Source organism: Lissotriton helveticus, chromosome 4_1 (assembly GCF_964261635.1).
Source record: "Lissotriton helveticus chromosome 4_1, aLisHel1.1, whole genome shotgun sequence".
NCBI classification, from domain to species: Eukaryota; Metazoa; Chordata; class Amphibia; order Caudata; family Salamandridae; genus Lissotriton; species Lissotriton helveticus.
In genome coordinates, this window is record NC_136063.1 from 140327922 (window position 1) to 140346072 (window position 18151).

Sequence of the window (18151 nt, forward strand, 5' to 3'; positions counted from 1 at the left end):
CACTTTCTAGACATGCATCATTTCGTGACACGGTAAAGCAGTGTTGCGAGCGATGGGATTTGGGGGGTATCTAAGTACAGATGTTAAAGGTGAGGTACAGTCTAGTAAGGACTAAATCAGGTTACCCTTTTAGTCTTTTTTCTAAAGCTAACATTTCAGGTAAAAAGCACCAGCCTCCAAGATCAGCACAGACGTCTAGCTGTGCCTCTTACTCTTTGTTTCCAAATATTTTATTTGCATTTTATAAATGAGAACCAAAAATCTTGTACAGAAAAGTTTAACAAGTACTGCAGTTGTGAATGGCCACCAAAAATAGCAGGGGCTGCTGAAATGAGACCAACCAGTATACCGACTGGTAAGGCTCAGACAAGCACGTGTGACGCCAGAGCCAAACAGAGAAGGAGAAAACAAAAAGGTGGAGGAGCCGGAGGTCTGTGGACTTGGCAAACAGGGCTCAGGCTGCAGGGAAAGCTCTGGGAAATGTCTCCTGCTGTTTAATGACAGCCCTGTAGGTATTTAAACACCCGCCATTAGCATTTCTGAAGGCGAAAAAAACTTCTTTAGAAATGCATTTGGAAGCGCAGCAGCATCGCCATCAGCCGGACTTCAGAGGCTCCACTGAAGTATTTACTGAATGCAGTGGAATCCTTTGTAGTGCACGCTGATTGTAGAGGGAACCATGATAGCAATCTGAAACCTTGGCAGCTATGCATCATCACACAACACACCCACACATGGCAGGCAACACAGTACTGTGTCCTGACACAGAGTTTGGAAAGCTCTGCATAGACACAGGTCTCTGCCGGTGGGACCACCCGGCATTTTCCGGCCACGGCTTTCTGTGACACATGACTTTACTCCATGGAGGCTGCTCCTGCGAAGAGAATATGTATGCCATTAGCGCCGCAAATGAGTTGTGCTTTTAACTTCACACAACTGTGTTGTAGTAGGACCCTTATCTTATCTTATCTTAAGGGGAATTTCTATAGCGCTCTGACACCATGAGTTTCCTGGCGCTGATTGGGTGCTGGGAGATGCAAGGGAGGGGGTCTAACCGGACTGTGTGAAGAGACTAGTTTTCAGGAATTTTCTGAATTCAAGAAGGTATTTAGAAGATTTAAGCAGGGGGGACAGCGGGTTCCAGAGTTTGGGGACCAAGTGAGCAAATCTACGGCCGCCTAATTTTTTGAGTTTGATTGGGGGGCGACTAAAAGCTGACGATGAGAAGACCGTAGGTTGCGTGCCGGACAGTAAAGGGTGATCAGGGATTTAAGGAAGGCGGGAGAGGTCCCGAACATAGCTTTAAATATCAGGCAGCCGATCTTAAAAGCAGCCCCTCATAGTACTATTGCCACAACACAGTTGTGAAGTTAAAAGCGGAAATCATTTGTGGCGCTAACGCATTCTGGCTCGAGAATAACAAGGGAAACAGGCAGGGACTGAGCGCCCCATCAATCAGGGCCACATAATTCTCCCTGGTGCCGATAACAGTTCATGACGGTACCAATTAACAGCATATGCCTGTCCCACCGAGGTCTTTACCGATCAAACAGCGGCCTCACTGGCGTATTACTGTTTACAGGCTGCACGCCCAGGCAGTTTCGCAGCCTAATTGTGAGGTTATTGAGGACAAATTTCTAGCTGTCCCAAAATCCTCCCCCCCTGTAGGGTTCAGGGAAGGAAAGACTTTGCATAGACTTGGAAGACTAGGTGGCGTGGGGCCTGCTGCCCCAAGGCCAGTTCGGTCCAGGGAGAGATCACACATTTACCACTTACGGACAATATACTGGAATGTCTGTTTGGTCTCTGCGGGTGCACAAGATCTTTGAGAGTTCAACTGTGATTCCTCGACCTTGCCCTCATATTGGCCATGCGAGCGATCACCCTGAGATGGAAATCCCCTAGATGCGCTACTCTAGTTGCGTGGCAAGAAGAGGTGATACAGTGATGTGGTGCCGAGAGTGCGGCACTTAGACGCGAAGAGGCATGTGGGCTATGCAGACACCCCATCTCAATCCAGTGGGACCTTATGCTGGAAGGTTTTAAAGCACTAGATCTTCACCCCACACATATCAACCCTACTCATGGGGTAGGGTTGATATGTGTGGGGTGAAGATCTAGTGCTTTAAAACCTTCCAGCCTAAGGTCCGGTACAGGTCACAATGCCCATTATATCTGCTCACTGGGAGTGACATATGCAGCAAATACTATATGCATACACACACTAGGTCGTATGGCATATAGGAACCGACAGGCCAGGAGGGTGGGTGGGGGCAGGGGAGTGTTTAACGGGGTTGATTAAGTTTATAGTTTGTATTATACAGAACGGAATTTGTATCTTATGTATGCACTTATAACTCTTTATTGTCTGATATAGCCACAAGTTTGTCTTATTTATTTTGACATATATAGGAAGATTGTTCACCTCTATGAAGGAAATCTGTGTTACGATTCAAAAACAGAAATACCATACTAGATTTGCTATGACAACTTGTAATCACTGTGCGATACTTAATAAAGTTTGTTTAAAAAAAATGATTGAGTAGGGGATTGAAGGCAATGGAACTTTCTGTCTGTGCTTGTCAGTGGGTCAGAAAGATGTTCAGTACACATGGACAGCCAATCACACAAAGCACTGGCCAATTACAGCTGCACCTGTGATTCTCTGCAAACAAGTGGGTAGGGTGGCACTCTATGGGAAATTAGTTTTTATGTTTAAGCCACCCAGTTGATTACACAGGCTATGCCCCTTCTAGGGACCACCCCCTTTTTTCCCCATCCCACTTAACGCCCTGATCAGCCACTCATGCTCTGAGTCGGCATTCTTCCCATCCTAGAACACTTCTACTCCCATTTTGTGACATGCAACTATCCCTTTGTCCTCTTAGAACTACAGTGGTCGAAGAATTGCAATGATGCTGTTGTGTTACAGCGCTAGGAAGCAGTTGGTGCTTGGAAATAGTGCTGGAACCTGGCTCTTTCATCACCATACTTTTGATACTCTGCAGCTGTCAGTCCTCGCAAGCGCAGGTTTATTAGGTCTCGTTTTCCTGTCTCTTCGAGACGTGCTGTATTCAGAATATGGGATTTATGCTCCGCCCATGTTTTTAATGGCTCATTTGATGGTTTTTTTTAAATGTTGTTTTTTCTTTTGCCAGTTTCTTTAGCAGTCCCTCCTTTTCTACTTTTGTAATCTCCAATAAGGACTGCCCCTGTTACATGTGACCTTAATCTGTATGTTTCATAGACAGTTTCTGAGCACTCTTTTATTTACTTCGTCCTCATAGCTGGCCTTGCAGGCACAACAGCTACGCACTCCTCCGAATGCACTTCCCTGATATGTTCCTGTAATTCAAGTAATTTTTTTTCATTGTTTCTGTTACTTCGCGTGCACTGCTTAGTAAGCATGCCTGCTTTAAAACGATCTTTTTTTTTTGCATTGGGTTATGCTGCGCTTTAATTGTAACAATGGTGGCCACACGCCTTTCTTTTGTTCTGTGTGGCTCGCCGTATTCAACTTGTAAAACATTATCTGTTTATTTTCTACAGTACGCCGTGCTACGCTTTACCAATGGTTGGTGCCTTTCTTTTGTTTTGCGCAGCTCGCTGTATTCAGATTATAAAACATTCTATATGAATAGGACATGTTACAGCGCAAACTTTTACCATGCATGCCTTTACAACGCAGTTTTTGCATCGCAACATCCATTACAATGCATGATTTTACAACGCATGCCATCACAATGCATTTTTAGAAACTACACTTACAACGCATTCCATTACAATGCATACCATTACAAAGCATACCATTACAACGCATAATACTTTTTGGGCAACAGTAGTGTAAGTGTTGGATAGTGTAGGGGTAAACATTACTATTCCCACTCCAGTGAGTGCAACAGTAGAGTAAGTGTTGGATAGTGTAGGGGTGAAAATGACTATTCCCACTCCAGTGAGTGCAACAGTAGGGTAAGTGTTGGATAGTGTAGGGGTAAAAAGGACTATTTCCCATTACGTACCTTATAATGCGTTGCAGTGGCATGTATTGTAGTGGCATGCGTTATAATGGCATGCATTGTAGTGACATGTGTTGTAATGGCTGCATTGTAATGGCACGCGATGTAAAGGATGTTGCGTTGTAATGACTGCATTGTAAAGGTAGTGCGTTGTAATGACTGCGTTGTAATGGTTGTTTCCCATTCTATATGACTTCTCTATGCCATTCCAATCGTCAGCAGCTCACCATACCTCTAACTGGCGTGTAAATGTAAATGTAAATTGATACTTGTATAGCGCACTACTCACCCGCAAGGGTCTCAAGGCGCTTGTACGAATACCGCTGTGGAACCCATCCTGGCTTTCCCTGTGAGGTGTCGACTCCTGGGCACCCCCAAGGTGGAGGCCAGGCATCCTTAGCGTTGTGGGGGCCGTTGTGGAGATTAAGCAAGCTATTGCCCAGAGTTGCATAGTGGGACTCCATGATTGGAATAGTCACCGAGGCGAGAATTATCAGGTCCGTGGAATTTTGAGCCCAAGACCCGCCGAGGCAGGGAATTGAACCCTGGTCCTGGGCTAGACATCTACATCAGGGTCTGCCGCTCTAACCATTGAGCCACACTTCTCCACTTGGCGTGGTGTCCTCCTGTCATGCTTCTTCCATTGGCCGATGCCTGCGCCTTTCAATTTTGACATCAGTGCTCCGGGGTTATGCTGTGATATCTTCTTTCACCACTACATCCTACTATCAGAGCGATTGCCTATGGGGTTGCTGTGATAGCTTGTAATATGGTATAGTGTGCTTTTGTTTTTACTAAATAAACACTCTACTGCACAGAAGTAGATTGGTACACTGAGGCCCATTACAAAAAGTAATTCCTCCATTTATTAAGGTCGAAGCATGTTTTATATGTACATTGTAAAACCACGAGTAGGTGTCAAATCGCTTTACATTAACACCAGTTGCCATGAAGGTTTTTAGGTCGAGCCAGGGCAGCCATTGCGCTGCTCATTGCTGTCGTCCTTCCTGCGCCGCTGCTTGTTTACTTTATATTTTGGAATTGTATTTATTGATTGACTGAAATGGACCGGCAGTCTCCACAGAAACGTTTTTACATACACTGCATACATGTTTGAACCCTTACATGAATCGAAATTGTGAGGTTTTTCTCAACATACAATGCAACAAATATTCAAAGCCAGCACTCTAAAGCGTCCTTCTATTGCAGCTGCAGTAAATCCTCCGGACTTGCACCGCTGTCTGCCAGCAGAAGCCATTCTGCTAGGAACCGCAGCCTCCGAACACTGTGTATCCAAAATGTTATCATTTATTCTTCATCTGCAGCATGCCTTTCATACAGGTTTCTCTTGCAGAAGACTTTATTAAAGCATCACTAGTGCGGGGGAATGCATTTAATTACAATTAGGGCTCACGGTTTTATGGTATTTATTTTTTCAACATTTACGTCTGTATTTATCCATATTTATTTTTTGGCCATTTTATCTGTATTTATCCACATTTATTTTGTGTTTTACATATAAATGAAGTTTTAAAACTGCACATTTACATATTTATTTAACTGATAGGAGCGCACTCATACTTTGATGTCTGTCGTGTTTAAGCTATTTAAGCTGCCAAATATTACATGACAAATATATGCACTGGTAAATACTAGCATTACACCATAAATGTATGTTGACATATGCCGTTATTTAAAGAAATATCATGCTGTTTTTACATTTCCCATGTTGTCCTTCTGCTCAGCTGCTGGCCTATAATTAGGCTGTGGGATTTTAGGTTTAAACCTATGATAACTGATATAACCCCACTGAAAGAAAAATAGCCCTCACCGGTGAAAACATATAAACACTGAAAAAACACCTGCACAACCACAAACTAAATGCCATTCAAAGAAAGGAAAAAGAAAGTGAAAGAGTCATTTTGTTCTTACTGAAGGGGTCAATAAAATGTAACTTTGTTATACAAGCTAGCAGTAAGAAAGACTGGCTAACATTATTCTGCTTGAGTTTTATTCTTTAGGGATGCCTCTAAAATATTGTTTCTTCTTCCTTTTACTTTTTTCAGTTTTATGGCCTTTGGTCTAAAGATGCAGGGTTTAGTTTCACGTTTTGGGTTTAGTTTAATTATTTTATAAACTGTATAGAATCAGGACATATCAAACTCACATTTGATATTTTGGCTGCATTTGATTCTTTCACTGATAGGTAAAATGGCTAGTTTCATAACAATCTTTCCTAATATGTGTCATCACATTTACCCACATAGAATGGGTAAAAACCCTTAATACATCAGAACCATAGTTTCTAGTGGGTCAGTATTGATAGTAGGTGAAATGCCAACACCTCAGGCTTCAAACATTAAATGCGAGGTATAGTGACAAGTATATATATCACCAAGCATCTGGGATAGTGTGAAAACGTGACTCCAGACTTTTGGAAAACATGGAATGCAGTGCCACTTGTTATGGTCTGCAAAAAAGGTTCTTTCCAAGTTCAACAAAGATTGGAGTGATATTGTTTGTATTTGTAGTGATTCAGATACGTGTATAAAAAATTTGTGTGGTAACTTGTCAAAATTGATACCCGAGCTGAAGTGATTCCCTGTAGGAGATCCTTGCCACTTGTTAGATGGTATGCTGAAAGCATCTTTACAATCTTCAGAGTTAATGAGGGATGCTATTGACCTTTTTAGTCCATTCTGGTGCACTGTTTTCTTATGCTCAGGAACTAAAACGCAAATATTTATAATTTCGTGCTTTATGTGGCATCAAAGAAGGAGTCATCCCAATTGTGTCCCTTAGCTGACGGGTCTCAGCCCACGGGGCTATGAATGCTGAGAGGGCCTTTTCACAGAAGTTTACATAGGAAGGAAAGCACGAGCGCACATGACCAAAGACTCACTGAAGAAGTATTGTATGGTGTACTACAATAAGATTAATTTGCAAAAATCTCTTTGGACCTCATATACACTATACGTACACTGTCTATATACTATGTTCTTTCAGTGCAGAAAGCAAGCAATGATAAGAGCAAAACGTTCCATAAACACCCGAAAACCCTTTTTCTGTTGTTTTTAGTGGCGTGAAAATGTGTAACCACTGATAACAACTGTTTTTTAAAGATATTGAAAACACTGAAAAAACCCCACCAGAATTTACCAAAAATAGAAACTAAAAACAGGACAGCCTACCTATAATTCATTAAAGACAGAACGGAGAGTCACTTAAAAGAAACACAAGTCTTTGTATTTTACACTTTTGAAAATAAATGCAGACAGAAAACACATTATTTTCTGTCTGTATTTATCTGTGGAAATCCTTAAAAATGGAAAACAGGGAGCCTTAATTACAATGTGTAATAATGCACATAATGCTAAGTGCTGCGCAGCCAGCCCTGGACTTGATTGGCCTTTGGTACGGAGTAAACACAGCCTTCCCGGGTTCTCCCCTTGGAGCTGAGTTGAAACCATTTATAGTACAACTTCAACATGCAGCTCAGCTCTTTCAGCACCACCGAAAAAGGGAGTTCATGAACAGAAATTAAGTAGTCACCAGAGACAAGGCAAAATAATCAACAGTGGTGCGTTTCTGAAATGCAAGCGAATGAAAATCTCACTTCTAATAAGAACAAAGGGAAACTTATTCTCAGCTGCAAGCTTTTTCTTTATAATTGCATTAAGGGTGCTGTACCTTATGTGGCTAATAGAGGTCCCTTTAGAACTCCAGACGGACACCTAGTAACAGCCTGTGGTACTGCACCCTTTCCCTCCTTCGTGGATTTTCTTTTATTGCTTATGATACTGCTGGGATATAATTAAGAAGCATTGTCATTTGCCACGCCAATAGATTTAACTTTAAATAATCCGAGACCGATTGCATTGCAAATGCTTGTTGTAGTAGCTTTGTGTACTAGAAGCCTTGGCTCTTGAGTAAATTCTTGTTAATACCGTGTTTTTTCAACTCTCTGCTGCAGTTTGCGTTTGTTGCAGCTGCATGCTCTGCAGTCTAATCTGATGTTGTTCAAGATATCTTCCTTACAAAAGCTGTTTATCCGTAGACCAGACACACTGCTTACCTTTTGTACACTGCTTTTGTTTATCTTTAGACCGCACACACTGCTTACATTAGCACACTGCTCACATATTTGTGTCTACATCTTATCCGGGTGTTTCCGCCACGTGGCATGAGCCCAGCAGTGCTTGGCCTCAAACGTGTGTTTTTCAGTTGCGAGCGGACAGCATCACCACCACCATCATCATCATGCAGTGAATGACTCTGCACAGGAGAGGCCAGTAGACAACTTTCCCTGCAAGGAAACAAGTAGAAATCCCTATCCTGCCACAATACCTGTTGCTGCCACCGCGGCCAGCCCGCAACAAGTAGTTTTCCTTGGTAGAGAAGGTGCACTCGGCACGTTCCTCCAGACCACAGAGCCCCATCAGTGGACTGCAATCCATGTCACAAGGAGCCATCAGCGTGAACACACACCTGTTGCTGCCACCGCGGCCAGCCCGCAACAAGTAGTTTTCCTTGGTAGAGAAGGTGCACTCGGCACGTTCCTCCAGACCACAGAGCCCCATCAGTCGACTGCAATTCATGTCACAAGGAGCCATCAGCGTGCACACACACAACCTCTGTAGGTTTCTGCAAACAAGAGAGTTACTATAGAGAACTTGAGGGAGGGGTACATGCTCTCCAGAGCCATGCAGAGGAATGTTCCATCCTGACAAGCCCCCCTTTTGGAAGCTCTGTGTCTGGACTTAACTGTGGGTTGGACTTCATGACTAATGGTCTCTGTCTGGGTACTTGGCACCAGTTACATCTGGCGTAGAGAAATCTGTGGGTGTGTATAACTTTTCCCTGGCTAGGACTTGTTTTTTCACTCTTCTCTGCACCACATTTCAACCTGCCAAATTGGTCAGCCCACCTTGCACTCAACTAAGACCTGTTACAGCAATGTTCACAATTGGGTGATGTGTTTTATTGTGACCAGTCCTTCATTCACCAAGAAAATTAAATGACTGCAGTGTGTTCCCCAATCTTGGCTTGCAGGGGGAGTGCTCCTGCTACTGTGGCTCTTTGACTTCGGTCCTCACCATCGTAATGCGTTGCGTGGGCTAGTGTGACTGTGTCGGCTCAGAATCTCAGGCAAAAACACTGCTACTCCGCAGAGCCCACATTAATTTTGAGGCCAGCATTAACACTGATCATGAATGTAGAAAACCTTCCATCACATGCCCATCAAGGACTAATATCTATCTATAAACATTTTTTTAAATTACAAAATTGGGCCTTTTGGTTGGCAAAGGGAGCTTTTTCTCCTGCCGGACATTTTGGTAGCATGGAGTCCTGGTAAGCGGGACTGAGCGATCTTATTAGCTGTCCTCAATTGAAAAGCAAATGTTGTGATTGATCTTGAAGTATTTGGAGACTGTCTCCATGTCCTGAAAACGTTTTAGAAATAGAGTATCAGAGTACAGGGTAGGGACACCCTGACTCACAGGAACTTGTGGGGGTGACCCAGATGGAACCCCCCTCTATCCCGGAGCCAACAATAAAAAACATAAAAACTCATGTCCCAGATACTGCAATACTCCTCCAGGACCCAGCGAGGACCTCCTGTGAAGTACTGCAATACTCGCATGGGGGATGCCATTTAAGCCACACCCCAATACTTCTGCAGTACCAGATAAGCTTCCTCGTCTCATTTCCTTGCCTTCCTCACAGCCTAATTATGATTCTCCGACTCCATGCGCCCCCATCACAGAGCACTGCTGTGGCTCGGTGTCTCTGCGCCTCCCCTCCCCCACCTTCTCCTCCCTGGTTGCCAGTGGCCACCCCTACTATTGGCTTTGCCAATGTGTGTAAAATTGTGGCAGTATTGGCAAAGCCAAAAGAGGTGACTATTTTATTTTTGTATACTTCCAAGATGGTCTGGTCATTGAGTCTAGAAGCAACATGGCGAACAGAGTGGAAGTCTACACAATGTTTCAATATGGCTGTCTGCAGCTATTGTCTTTACCAATGTTTGCGATACAACTTTTCAAGCTTTGGTAAAATCAATAGCTGCAGCCGGCGCACATCTTGGAAAGTTGTTTCCTGTGCTTCCAAGATGGGTGCCACAATGCGTCAAGGTGCCATGTTTTAGCCCCGTATATAAAGAAAGCAATGTTCAATGGCACAAGCGCCAACAACAACCATCAGCTCATTTCACACAACTATAAACCAATGCTAGCCTATCACACAGCAAACAAAAGACAACTACATACCAAATAAAGAGACGATTAAAAGACAGACCTATTGGCTTTATCAGTGCTTCTTTCGTAGTTTAGACACCAGCCAAACATTTGTAGGCCCTGCAGTTGATGGATTTTCCCTCTTACACTCAGTCACTCACTCAGGAGGAGGTATGCGAGAAGAAGCAATTTTGAGGTTATCTGAAAACATTTCCACCACTAGTCGCCAAGGTGGTGATTCTTTCGGTGTAACTAAAAGTACTCTTTAAGGATGTACAGTAAGAAATGTTTTGGTCCAGTTCTGAAAAGGCCTCCTTTGGGAACCTCAGGGCCTCTGTAAATTAGGTGCCCTTCTTTCTGTGCTGGTTAAATTGTAACCTCACACTTCAATTCCACGAAGGCTAATTATTACACCATCCCCCAATTCCAGCCTGGTGGTTTGTAGGCGCTGTAACATCGGCCATCTCACACACTACATTGCATTTTATCCAGTCTAGGTTGTGATTCAGTTGTTTGCTGCTCTCAGTATGATTGTGGTTAGCTGTCTACTACTCCCACCTCAAACAGCTCTAAAGTTTCTGCAAGAAATGTAGAGTTTCAGTGGCCATCATCACAGTGCTGTGTGTGCTTTTGTTACTGTTGTGGTTTACAGTTTCTATAACCAATGTAGACGGTTTCAGTGGCCATCATCACAGTGCTGTCTTCGCTTTTGTTACCTGGTGTAGTTTACAGTTTCAGCGGCCATCATCACGGTGTTGCGTGTGCTTTTGTTACCTGGTGTTGTACACAGTTTCTATAAGTTTCAGTGGCCATCTTTAATGTGCTGTGTGTGCTTTTGTTACCTCTTGTCGTTTATAGATTCTATAAGTTTCAGTTGCCATCATCACGGTGCTCTGGGTGCTTGTGTTACCTGGTGTGGTTTACAGTTTCTAGAACAAATGTAAACCGTTTCAGTGGCCATTATCATAGTGCTCTGTTTGCTTTTGTTACCTGTTGTCTTTTACAGTTTCTATAAGTTTCAGTGGCCTTCATCATAGTGCTCTATTTGCTTGTGGGAGAGGTGTGGCGCCGGCCCCGGCCAGGGCGACTGACGTTGGAATCTGGGGACCACGGTTCGATCCCCGGCTCCGGCGGCAGGTTAGCCCAGCACCATGTGACTCTGGGCAATAGCTCGCTTAATCTTCCCGACGGCCCCCAGCGCCTAGAGACCCTTACGGGTGATTGTGCGCTTTACAAATGTGGACTTTACTTTACTTTTTGTTACCTGTTGTCTTTTACAGTTTCTATTAGTTTCAGTGGCCTTCATCATAGTGCTGTGTTTACTTTTGTTACCTGTTGTCTTTTACAGTTTCTATTAGTTTCAGTGACCTTCATCATAGTGCTGTGTTCGCTTTTGTTACCTGATGTCTTTTACAGTTTCTATAAGTTTCAGTGGCCTTCATCATAGTGCGGTGTTCGCTTTTGTTACCTGTTGTCTTTTACAGTTTCTATAAGTTGCATGGCCTTCATCATAGTGCCGTGTTTGCTTTCGTTACCTGTTGTCTTTTACAGTTTCTATTAGTTTCAGTGGCCTTCATCATAGTGCAGTGTTCGCTTTTGTTACCTGATGTCTTTTACAGTTTCTATAAGTTTCAGTGGCCTTCATCATAGTGCTGTGTCTGCTTTTGTTACCTGTTGTCTTTTACAGTTTCTATAAGTTGCAATGGCCTTCATCATAGTGCTGTGTTTGATTTTGTTACCTGTTGTCTTTTACAGTTTCTATAAGTTTCAGTGGCCTTCATCATAGTCCTGTGTTTGCTTTTGTTACCTGTTGTATTTTACAGTTTCTATACGTTTCAGTGGCCTTCATCATAATGCTGAGTTTGCTTTCGTTACCTGTTGTCTTTTACAGTTTCTATTAGTTTCAGTGGCCTTCATCATAGTGCTCTCTTTGCTTTTCATGCCTGTTGTCTTTTACAGTTTCTATAAGTTTCAGTGGCCTTCATCATAGTGCTGTGTTTGCTTTTGTTACCTGATGTCTTTCACAGTTTCTATAGGTTTTAGTGGCCTTCATCATAGTGCTGTGTTTGCTTTCGTTACCTGTTGTCTTTGACAGTTTCTATCAGTTTCAGTGGCCTTCATCATAGTGCTGTGTTTGCTTTCGTTACCTGTTGTCTTTTACAGTTTCTATAAGTTGCAATGGCCTTCATCATAGTGCTGTGTTTGCTTTTGTTACCTGTTGTCTTTTACAGTTTCTATAAGTTTCAGTGGCCTTCATCATAGTGCTGTGTTTGCTTTTGTTACCTGTTGTATTTTACAGTTTCTATACGTTTCAGTGGCCTTCATCATAATGCTGAGTTTGCTTTCGTTACCTGTTGTCTTTTACAGTTTCTATTAGTTTCAGTGGCCTTCATCATAGTGCTCTCTTTGCTTTTCATGCCTGTTGTCTTTTACAGTTTCTATAAGTTTCAGTGGCCTTCATCATAGTGCTGTGTTTGCTTTTGTTACCTGATGTCTTTCACAGTTTCTATAGGTTTTAGTGGCCTTCATCATAGTGCTGTGTTTGCTTTCGTTATCTGTTGTCTTTTACAGTTGCTATAAATTTCAGTGGCCTTCATCATAGTGCTGTGTTCGATTTTGTTACTTGTTGTCTTTTACAGTTTCTATAAGTTTCAGTGGCCATCATCATAGTGCTGTTTGCTTTTGTTACCTGTTGTCTTTTACAGTTTCTATTAGTTTCAGTGGCCTTCATCATAGTGTGGTGTTCAATTTTGTTACCTGATGTCTTTTACAGTTTCTATAAGTTTCAGTGGCCTTCATCATAGTGCTGTGTTCGCTTTTGTTAACTGTTGTCTTTTACAGTTTCTATTAGTTTCAGTGGCCTTCATCATAGGGCTCTGTTTGCTTTTGTTACCTGATGTCTTTCACAGTTTCTATAGGTTTCAGTGGCCTTCATCATAGTGCTGTGTTTGCTTTCGTTACCTGTTGTTTTTGACAGTTTCTATCAGTTTCAGTGGCCTTCATCATAGTGCTGTGTTTGCCTTCGTTACCTGTTGTCTTTTACAGTTTCTATAAGTTTCAATGGCCTTCATCATAGTGCTGTCTTTGCTTTTGTTACCTGTTGTCTTTTACAGTTTCTATAAATTTCAGTGGCCTTCATCATGGTGCTGTGTTCGATTTTGTTACTTGTTGTCTTTTACAGTTTCTATACGTTTCAGTGGCCATCATCATAGTGCTCTGTTTGCTTTTGTTACCAGGTGTCGTTTACAGTCGTGTCCTCCTAACATGTCCGTGTTTTCTCCTCGCAGGGTGTGACGAAGCCATTCACAGAGGTGATACGAGCCAACATCGGCGATGCGCAGGCCATGGGCCAGAAGCCCATCACTTTCCTGCGGCAGGTGAGCCCCAAGGCATTTTACATTGTAGGTGCTGTTATTAGAGAGGATCTGTGCCATGCAGTATGACCTTACTACCTATGGACTCATTACTCAACATAGCTACTTCTCCTTTTACTTTGTTGAGGGGAAGGGAAGCCAGATCTAACCTGGCTCCTGGTTGGATACATAATGATTCTCAAACAAAGAAGACAACCGGTTCAATTCAGTGTGGAAAACAGTGTTAAAGAAACAAGAGTATGAAGAGACATATTTTGATGGGAAACACAATGTCAAAGAGAGAGTTTTTGAGGAAGGTGGATGGGTCCTGATCAAAACACCCTTCAGACCTATGAAAGGGAAGTCTAAGCTTTCTGAACCAGTCAGAGTTCTCAAAGTTACAAAGCCTTCTGTTTTGTTATCTGAAGAGGACGGTGGAGCAGCAGTAGTGTGGTGCCCATCAATGTTCCTCAAGCGGAAATATATTTTCACACCTGTTCTGGTCATGGGGAACCTGATTTCCCTAACAGATGGTTCAAAGCCGATTTTGCAGCAGGTACACGATCCTGTACAACCTAACCAGGTCAGAGAAGGCCGAATGGCGCACCCCGAGTCTGAGGTTTGCATCAACAAGGTACAAAATGAACAGAATGAATATGTCCGCCCACGGGTTCTGTGCTCCCAGGTCATTACACTATCTGTCAAACCAGGGGCGGCTGGTGACATTTGAAAGTGGTGAGGCGTAAAAGAATTGTCGCACTTCAGAGCGGCTCGCGCGCTACGAACCACCTACGGGGTTCGGGGGTTTTTCCCCTAGAACATTTTGAAAAAAGAGTGGGCAAATGGTGCATTTTCAAGCAAACCAGAAGGTGTGAAGAACAGCTCAATTAATACTACTGTTTAGAGTTGTGGGAGTTAAGAAACCTTATAGAAGTTTGACCCATAATGAGAATGCTCTGTGAATATGGAACTAAAATGAACAACAATTTCCTGGTACCGCAGTAGCACAACTATTCTTAATCATACTGGATATAACCACAAGCGAACATGTACAATACCATGATTGACAGGGTGATGAATTTTCTTGGACACTAGCTCTTAGGGAATGTAGCAATTTCTCACTCCAAGGCTCTCAAAACTATTCACACATTCAAAATATGTTTTTGTGCAGTGCTTTGAGTCGCTGACAATACATGCAGACAGGGCGTTGGACACAGGTTGAGCCCACCATGGGTGGCGAAACACAGATGTGTCCCACACACACCACTGTAAAACACTGCCATTAGAAGATGGCCATGACAGGTGCATAACTATTGAGGCAGCTAACTAGAGGTGTTAACATGCTCAGTGCAACAGTGTTCCACTGTGGTACCAACAGACTCAAGTTATAATGCTCTCTGCGCCACTGCCCTGTGCTTCAGTTAACCATTTGCCAAACTTGTGCAACCTAGAAGCTGGCCTAACCACACTATTAGGCACTATATAAACAACTGCCTCCTGCCTACAATCAACAACAAAAGCTGGATGATGCAGCTGCACTGGCATGTTTGGGGAAGGGAGTATACTGAAGTGGTAGATTGAAGCCAAAAACTGTGTTTCTCTTGCAAACATACGCCAAACAAATCTGTAACTCTTTTTCCTAAAAGATATTTCCATTTGACAATTCTTTATACACCCAATACAATTTTAAACACATCAAAGGCAAATACTAAATGTAATGCTGGACAGTTGGCCCTGAACTAACTGTTTTCCTTTTTATTTTCCTAAGATCATTTAAGAATATTTTTCCTGTGATCCCCAGGGAGTCAGAGTGTGTAATAAAAGACTAAACACATTAAACTAGGAAGTTATAAAAAAACACACAAAGACGAACATTTGCCACCAACATTGGGATGCTCAAAGACCCGATCTACCCATTTTTATTAAAACCATTGCAGTAGTCGAGGAGCAGAAAGCGGCTGCAATTATCAGTATTCTCAAAGGCCCAAAACTACTAAGGAATTTAGGGGCATATTATCAAGGGGGTTTATCTCCGCTTTTTTGGCTTTAAAAGCCAAGAAAGCGGAGATAAAATTATCTCCCTATTACCTAGCTGTCGCTAACACCAGTTAGCGACAGCTAGTAGGAAATAGCGACCATCTTGGGCCCCACTTTGCATGTCGGAGAAATTTATCACTAATGACATGCAAAGTGGGCGTGCCAAGATGTTAGCGACTGGAAACAGTCGCTAACATGGCTATCTCCTATTACCAACTTTTGGAGATAAATCTCCAAAAGCTAACACCTGCCCTGAGCAGTTCTTAGCCATGTTATCCAATGGGAGGTGGATAACATGGTTAAGAGCATGAGCTCGGTAATGCATGAATATCGCTGACTTTTCAGCGATATTCATGCATTGCGGACGATTTTTATCGCATTTGTGATAAACCTTGGTAATACCAAGGTTTATCTGTGATAAAAATCGCCGCAGGTCGGCGATACATTTTTGTCTCTAACCAAGCAATAGCGATAATTATCGCTATTGCTTGGTAATATGCCCCTTAGACTGCTGTGCAATGTGCAGGAAGTGCTGTAGAAGAATAAAAAATAAAGCTGCAGCATGCTCGAACATATTTTTTGGGAACGACATAAACCATTTTATAAGGGGTTTGTTATTATTAGCAAATAGGAGATGTCAAATGATTGAAAGATTGAAAGGAAATCCAAACTGTGATAAGTAAAGGTGCTTTAGCGTGTGTCTGTGAGAACTATACAAAAGCCTGTTTTCTACAGAAGTGCAAGGTCTGGATACAGACTCTGTAATCTTACAATTGCCAGAGAAACAAGCATTAGAAATGCAATCGGGCTCGGATTTATTTGAGTTTGAGCTAATGGCATTGTAAATGCCAATGTCTTTTTGCCATGTGTTATGGAGTGTGTGCATGTGGTGTGTAGTGGAAGTATCTTGGTTAAATTGTAATTTTACCAATGGTGGCATGCTGTGCTTTATATGAATATGTTTAAAAGTAAAGTGTACCATACTGCGATTGCTTGGTGGAAGGGTGCACTGACGGCTGGTGGGTGTGTGCTTGGTAAACACCACACACTTGTCACCACTCAACACAACACACTCACCACCACACTCACTCCCCAGGCTCACCCCCACAGACTCACCACCACACACTCACCAGCACACAGAAAACAACACACACAACAACACACCCCCAGCCGTCAATGAATGCTTTCACCATGCACAAACACCAACAACCATCATCCATCTGTGCACGCTTTTACCAAGCACACACCCACCAGCCGTCAGTGCACCCTTCCACCAGGCACAGACACCTCCAGCCGGTAGTGCACTTTTCCACCAAGCAATCGCAGTATGGTAAACTTTACTCAATGACCATTATGAGATGCTGTGTTTTTTATAAGTGAACCCTTTTAGCTCAATATTGTACAGGATCTGCACCCATTTCTTATCTTGTTTTCCATTTTTGACTGTTTGTTCACATATGTTTCATCTCTCTTTTTCTTTTTTAAAAAAAAACATGTCTTTCCCTATAATCAATTTCGTTTTAGATTCTGTTTTTATTTTTTCTAATATCTAACATTATATATTATGTTCTTTTCACTCCTTTATCTTATTTTCACAATTATCTCGATCCCCTATACACTTGTCCCCTCGTTTCATTTCCGATTCCCTGGAGATACTGCTCCGTTTTCCACTTCGTTATGCACCCTTGGGTCTATTTTTAAGGATTATAGATCTCCCACTGCCTTGAGTATAGAACCTCCCCGGTCGCGCATTGCACCCTGGATTATTTTCCCTTCCCAGCGTTTGAAGAAACTGACGATCCGATTACTTGGCAAGCCTCCGGTATGTAGATCCCGCTTCGTATGTTCCAGTAGACGCTATGTCTATAGTGAAACCTTCGTTAATTGGAGGAGTTTAACTTTACCTCCACTATCTACCTTTAGAACACGGGGACCTGCAGCTGACCTACACCGAGGGTTTTCCTTCTCCCGATCGCTTTGGATTACCAGCACTCTCGCTAGTGCTTACATCACTAAATTTCCGGTAAGCGAGCATTATAACGTCTCGTTTTATTTACGGTCTCTTCACTGTCTTAGGACAGTCTCCATTATAACACTCCATTATATCATTGCAATTACAGACAGCAGTGCCCCGCACTTACACCCTCAGCACCTGATCTCTTTTGCGGATCAAAACCCTCAGCACCTGATCTCTTTTGCGGATCAACACCTTCTGCAAGGTATTATTTAGACGTTATTTCCTTATTACTATTAATTTCATTCCATATTATGGTGATTGGACCCTTCTCACTCTCCTTAATTGGAGGATTCATTTCACTTAACTACTATACTGGCCTATCTCCAACACTCTTTATTCTCTATGCACAACTTGGGGTGCAAATCCTAATAGCCGAGCAGTATTTTTACTGCATGTTGTTGTGTTCTTAATTTCCAGTGGCGACATTGAATGAGAAAACTTCACCCTCTTACGCTTTCCCCTGACGAAGGGTTCCACGTAACCCGAAATGCA

At 42.7% G+C, this 18151-nt stretch overlaps 1 protein-coding gene across 1 annotated transcript in view; it reads left to right on the top strand.

The window, feature by feature from the left end:
- LOC144827962 (alanine aminotransferase 2-like) overlaps positions 1-18151 on the top strand; it is a 158352-nt gene that overhangs the window by 42594 nt on the left and 97607 nt on the right. Inside the window, exon 3 of the mRNA XM_078686119.1 lies at positions 13540-13629. Coding sequence (XP_078542245.1) covers positions 13540-13629 — 90 coding nt within the window. The remainder of the gene's footprint in view (positions 1-13539; positions 13630-18151) is intronic.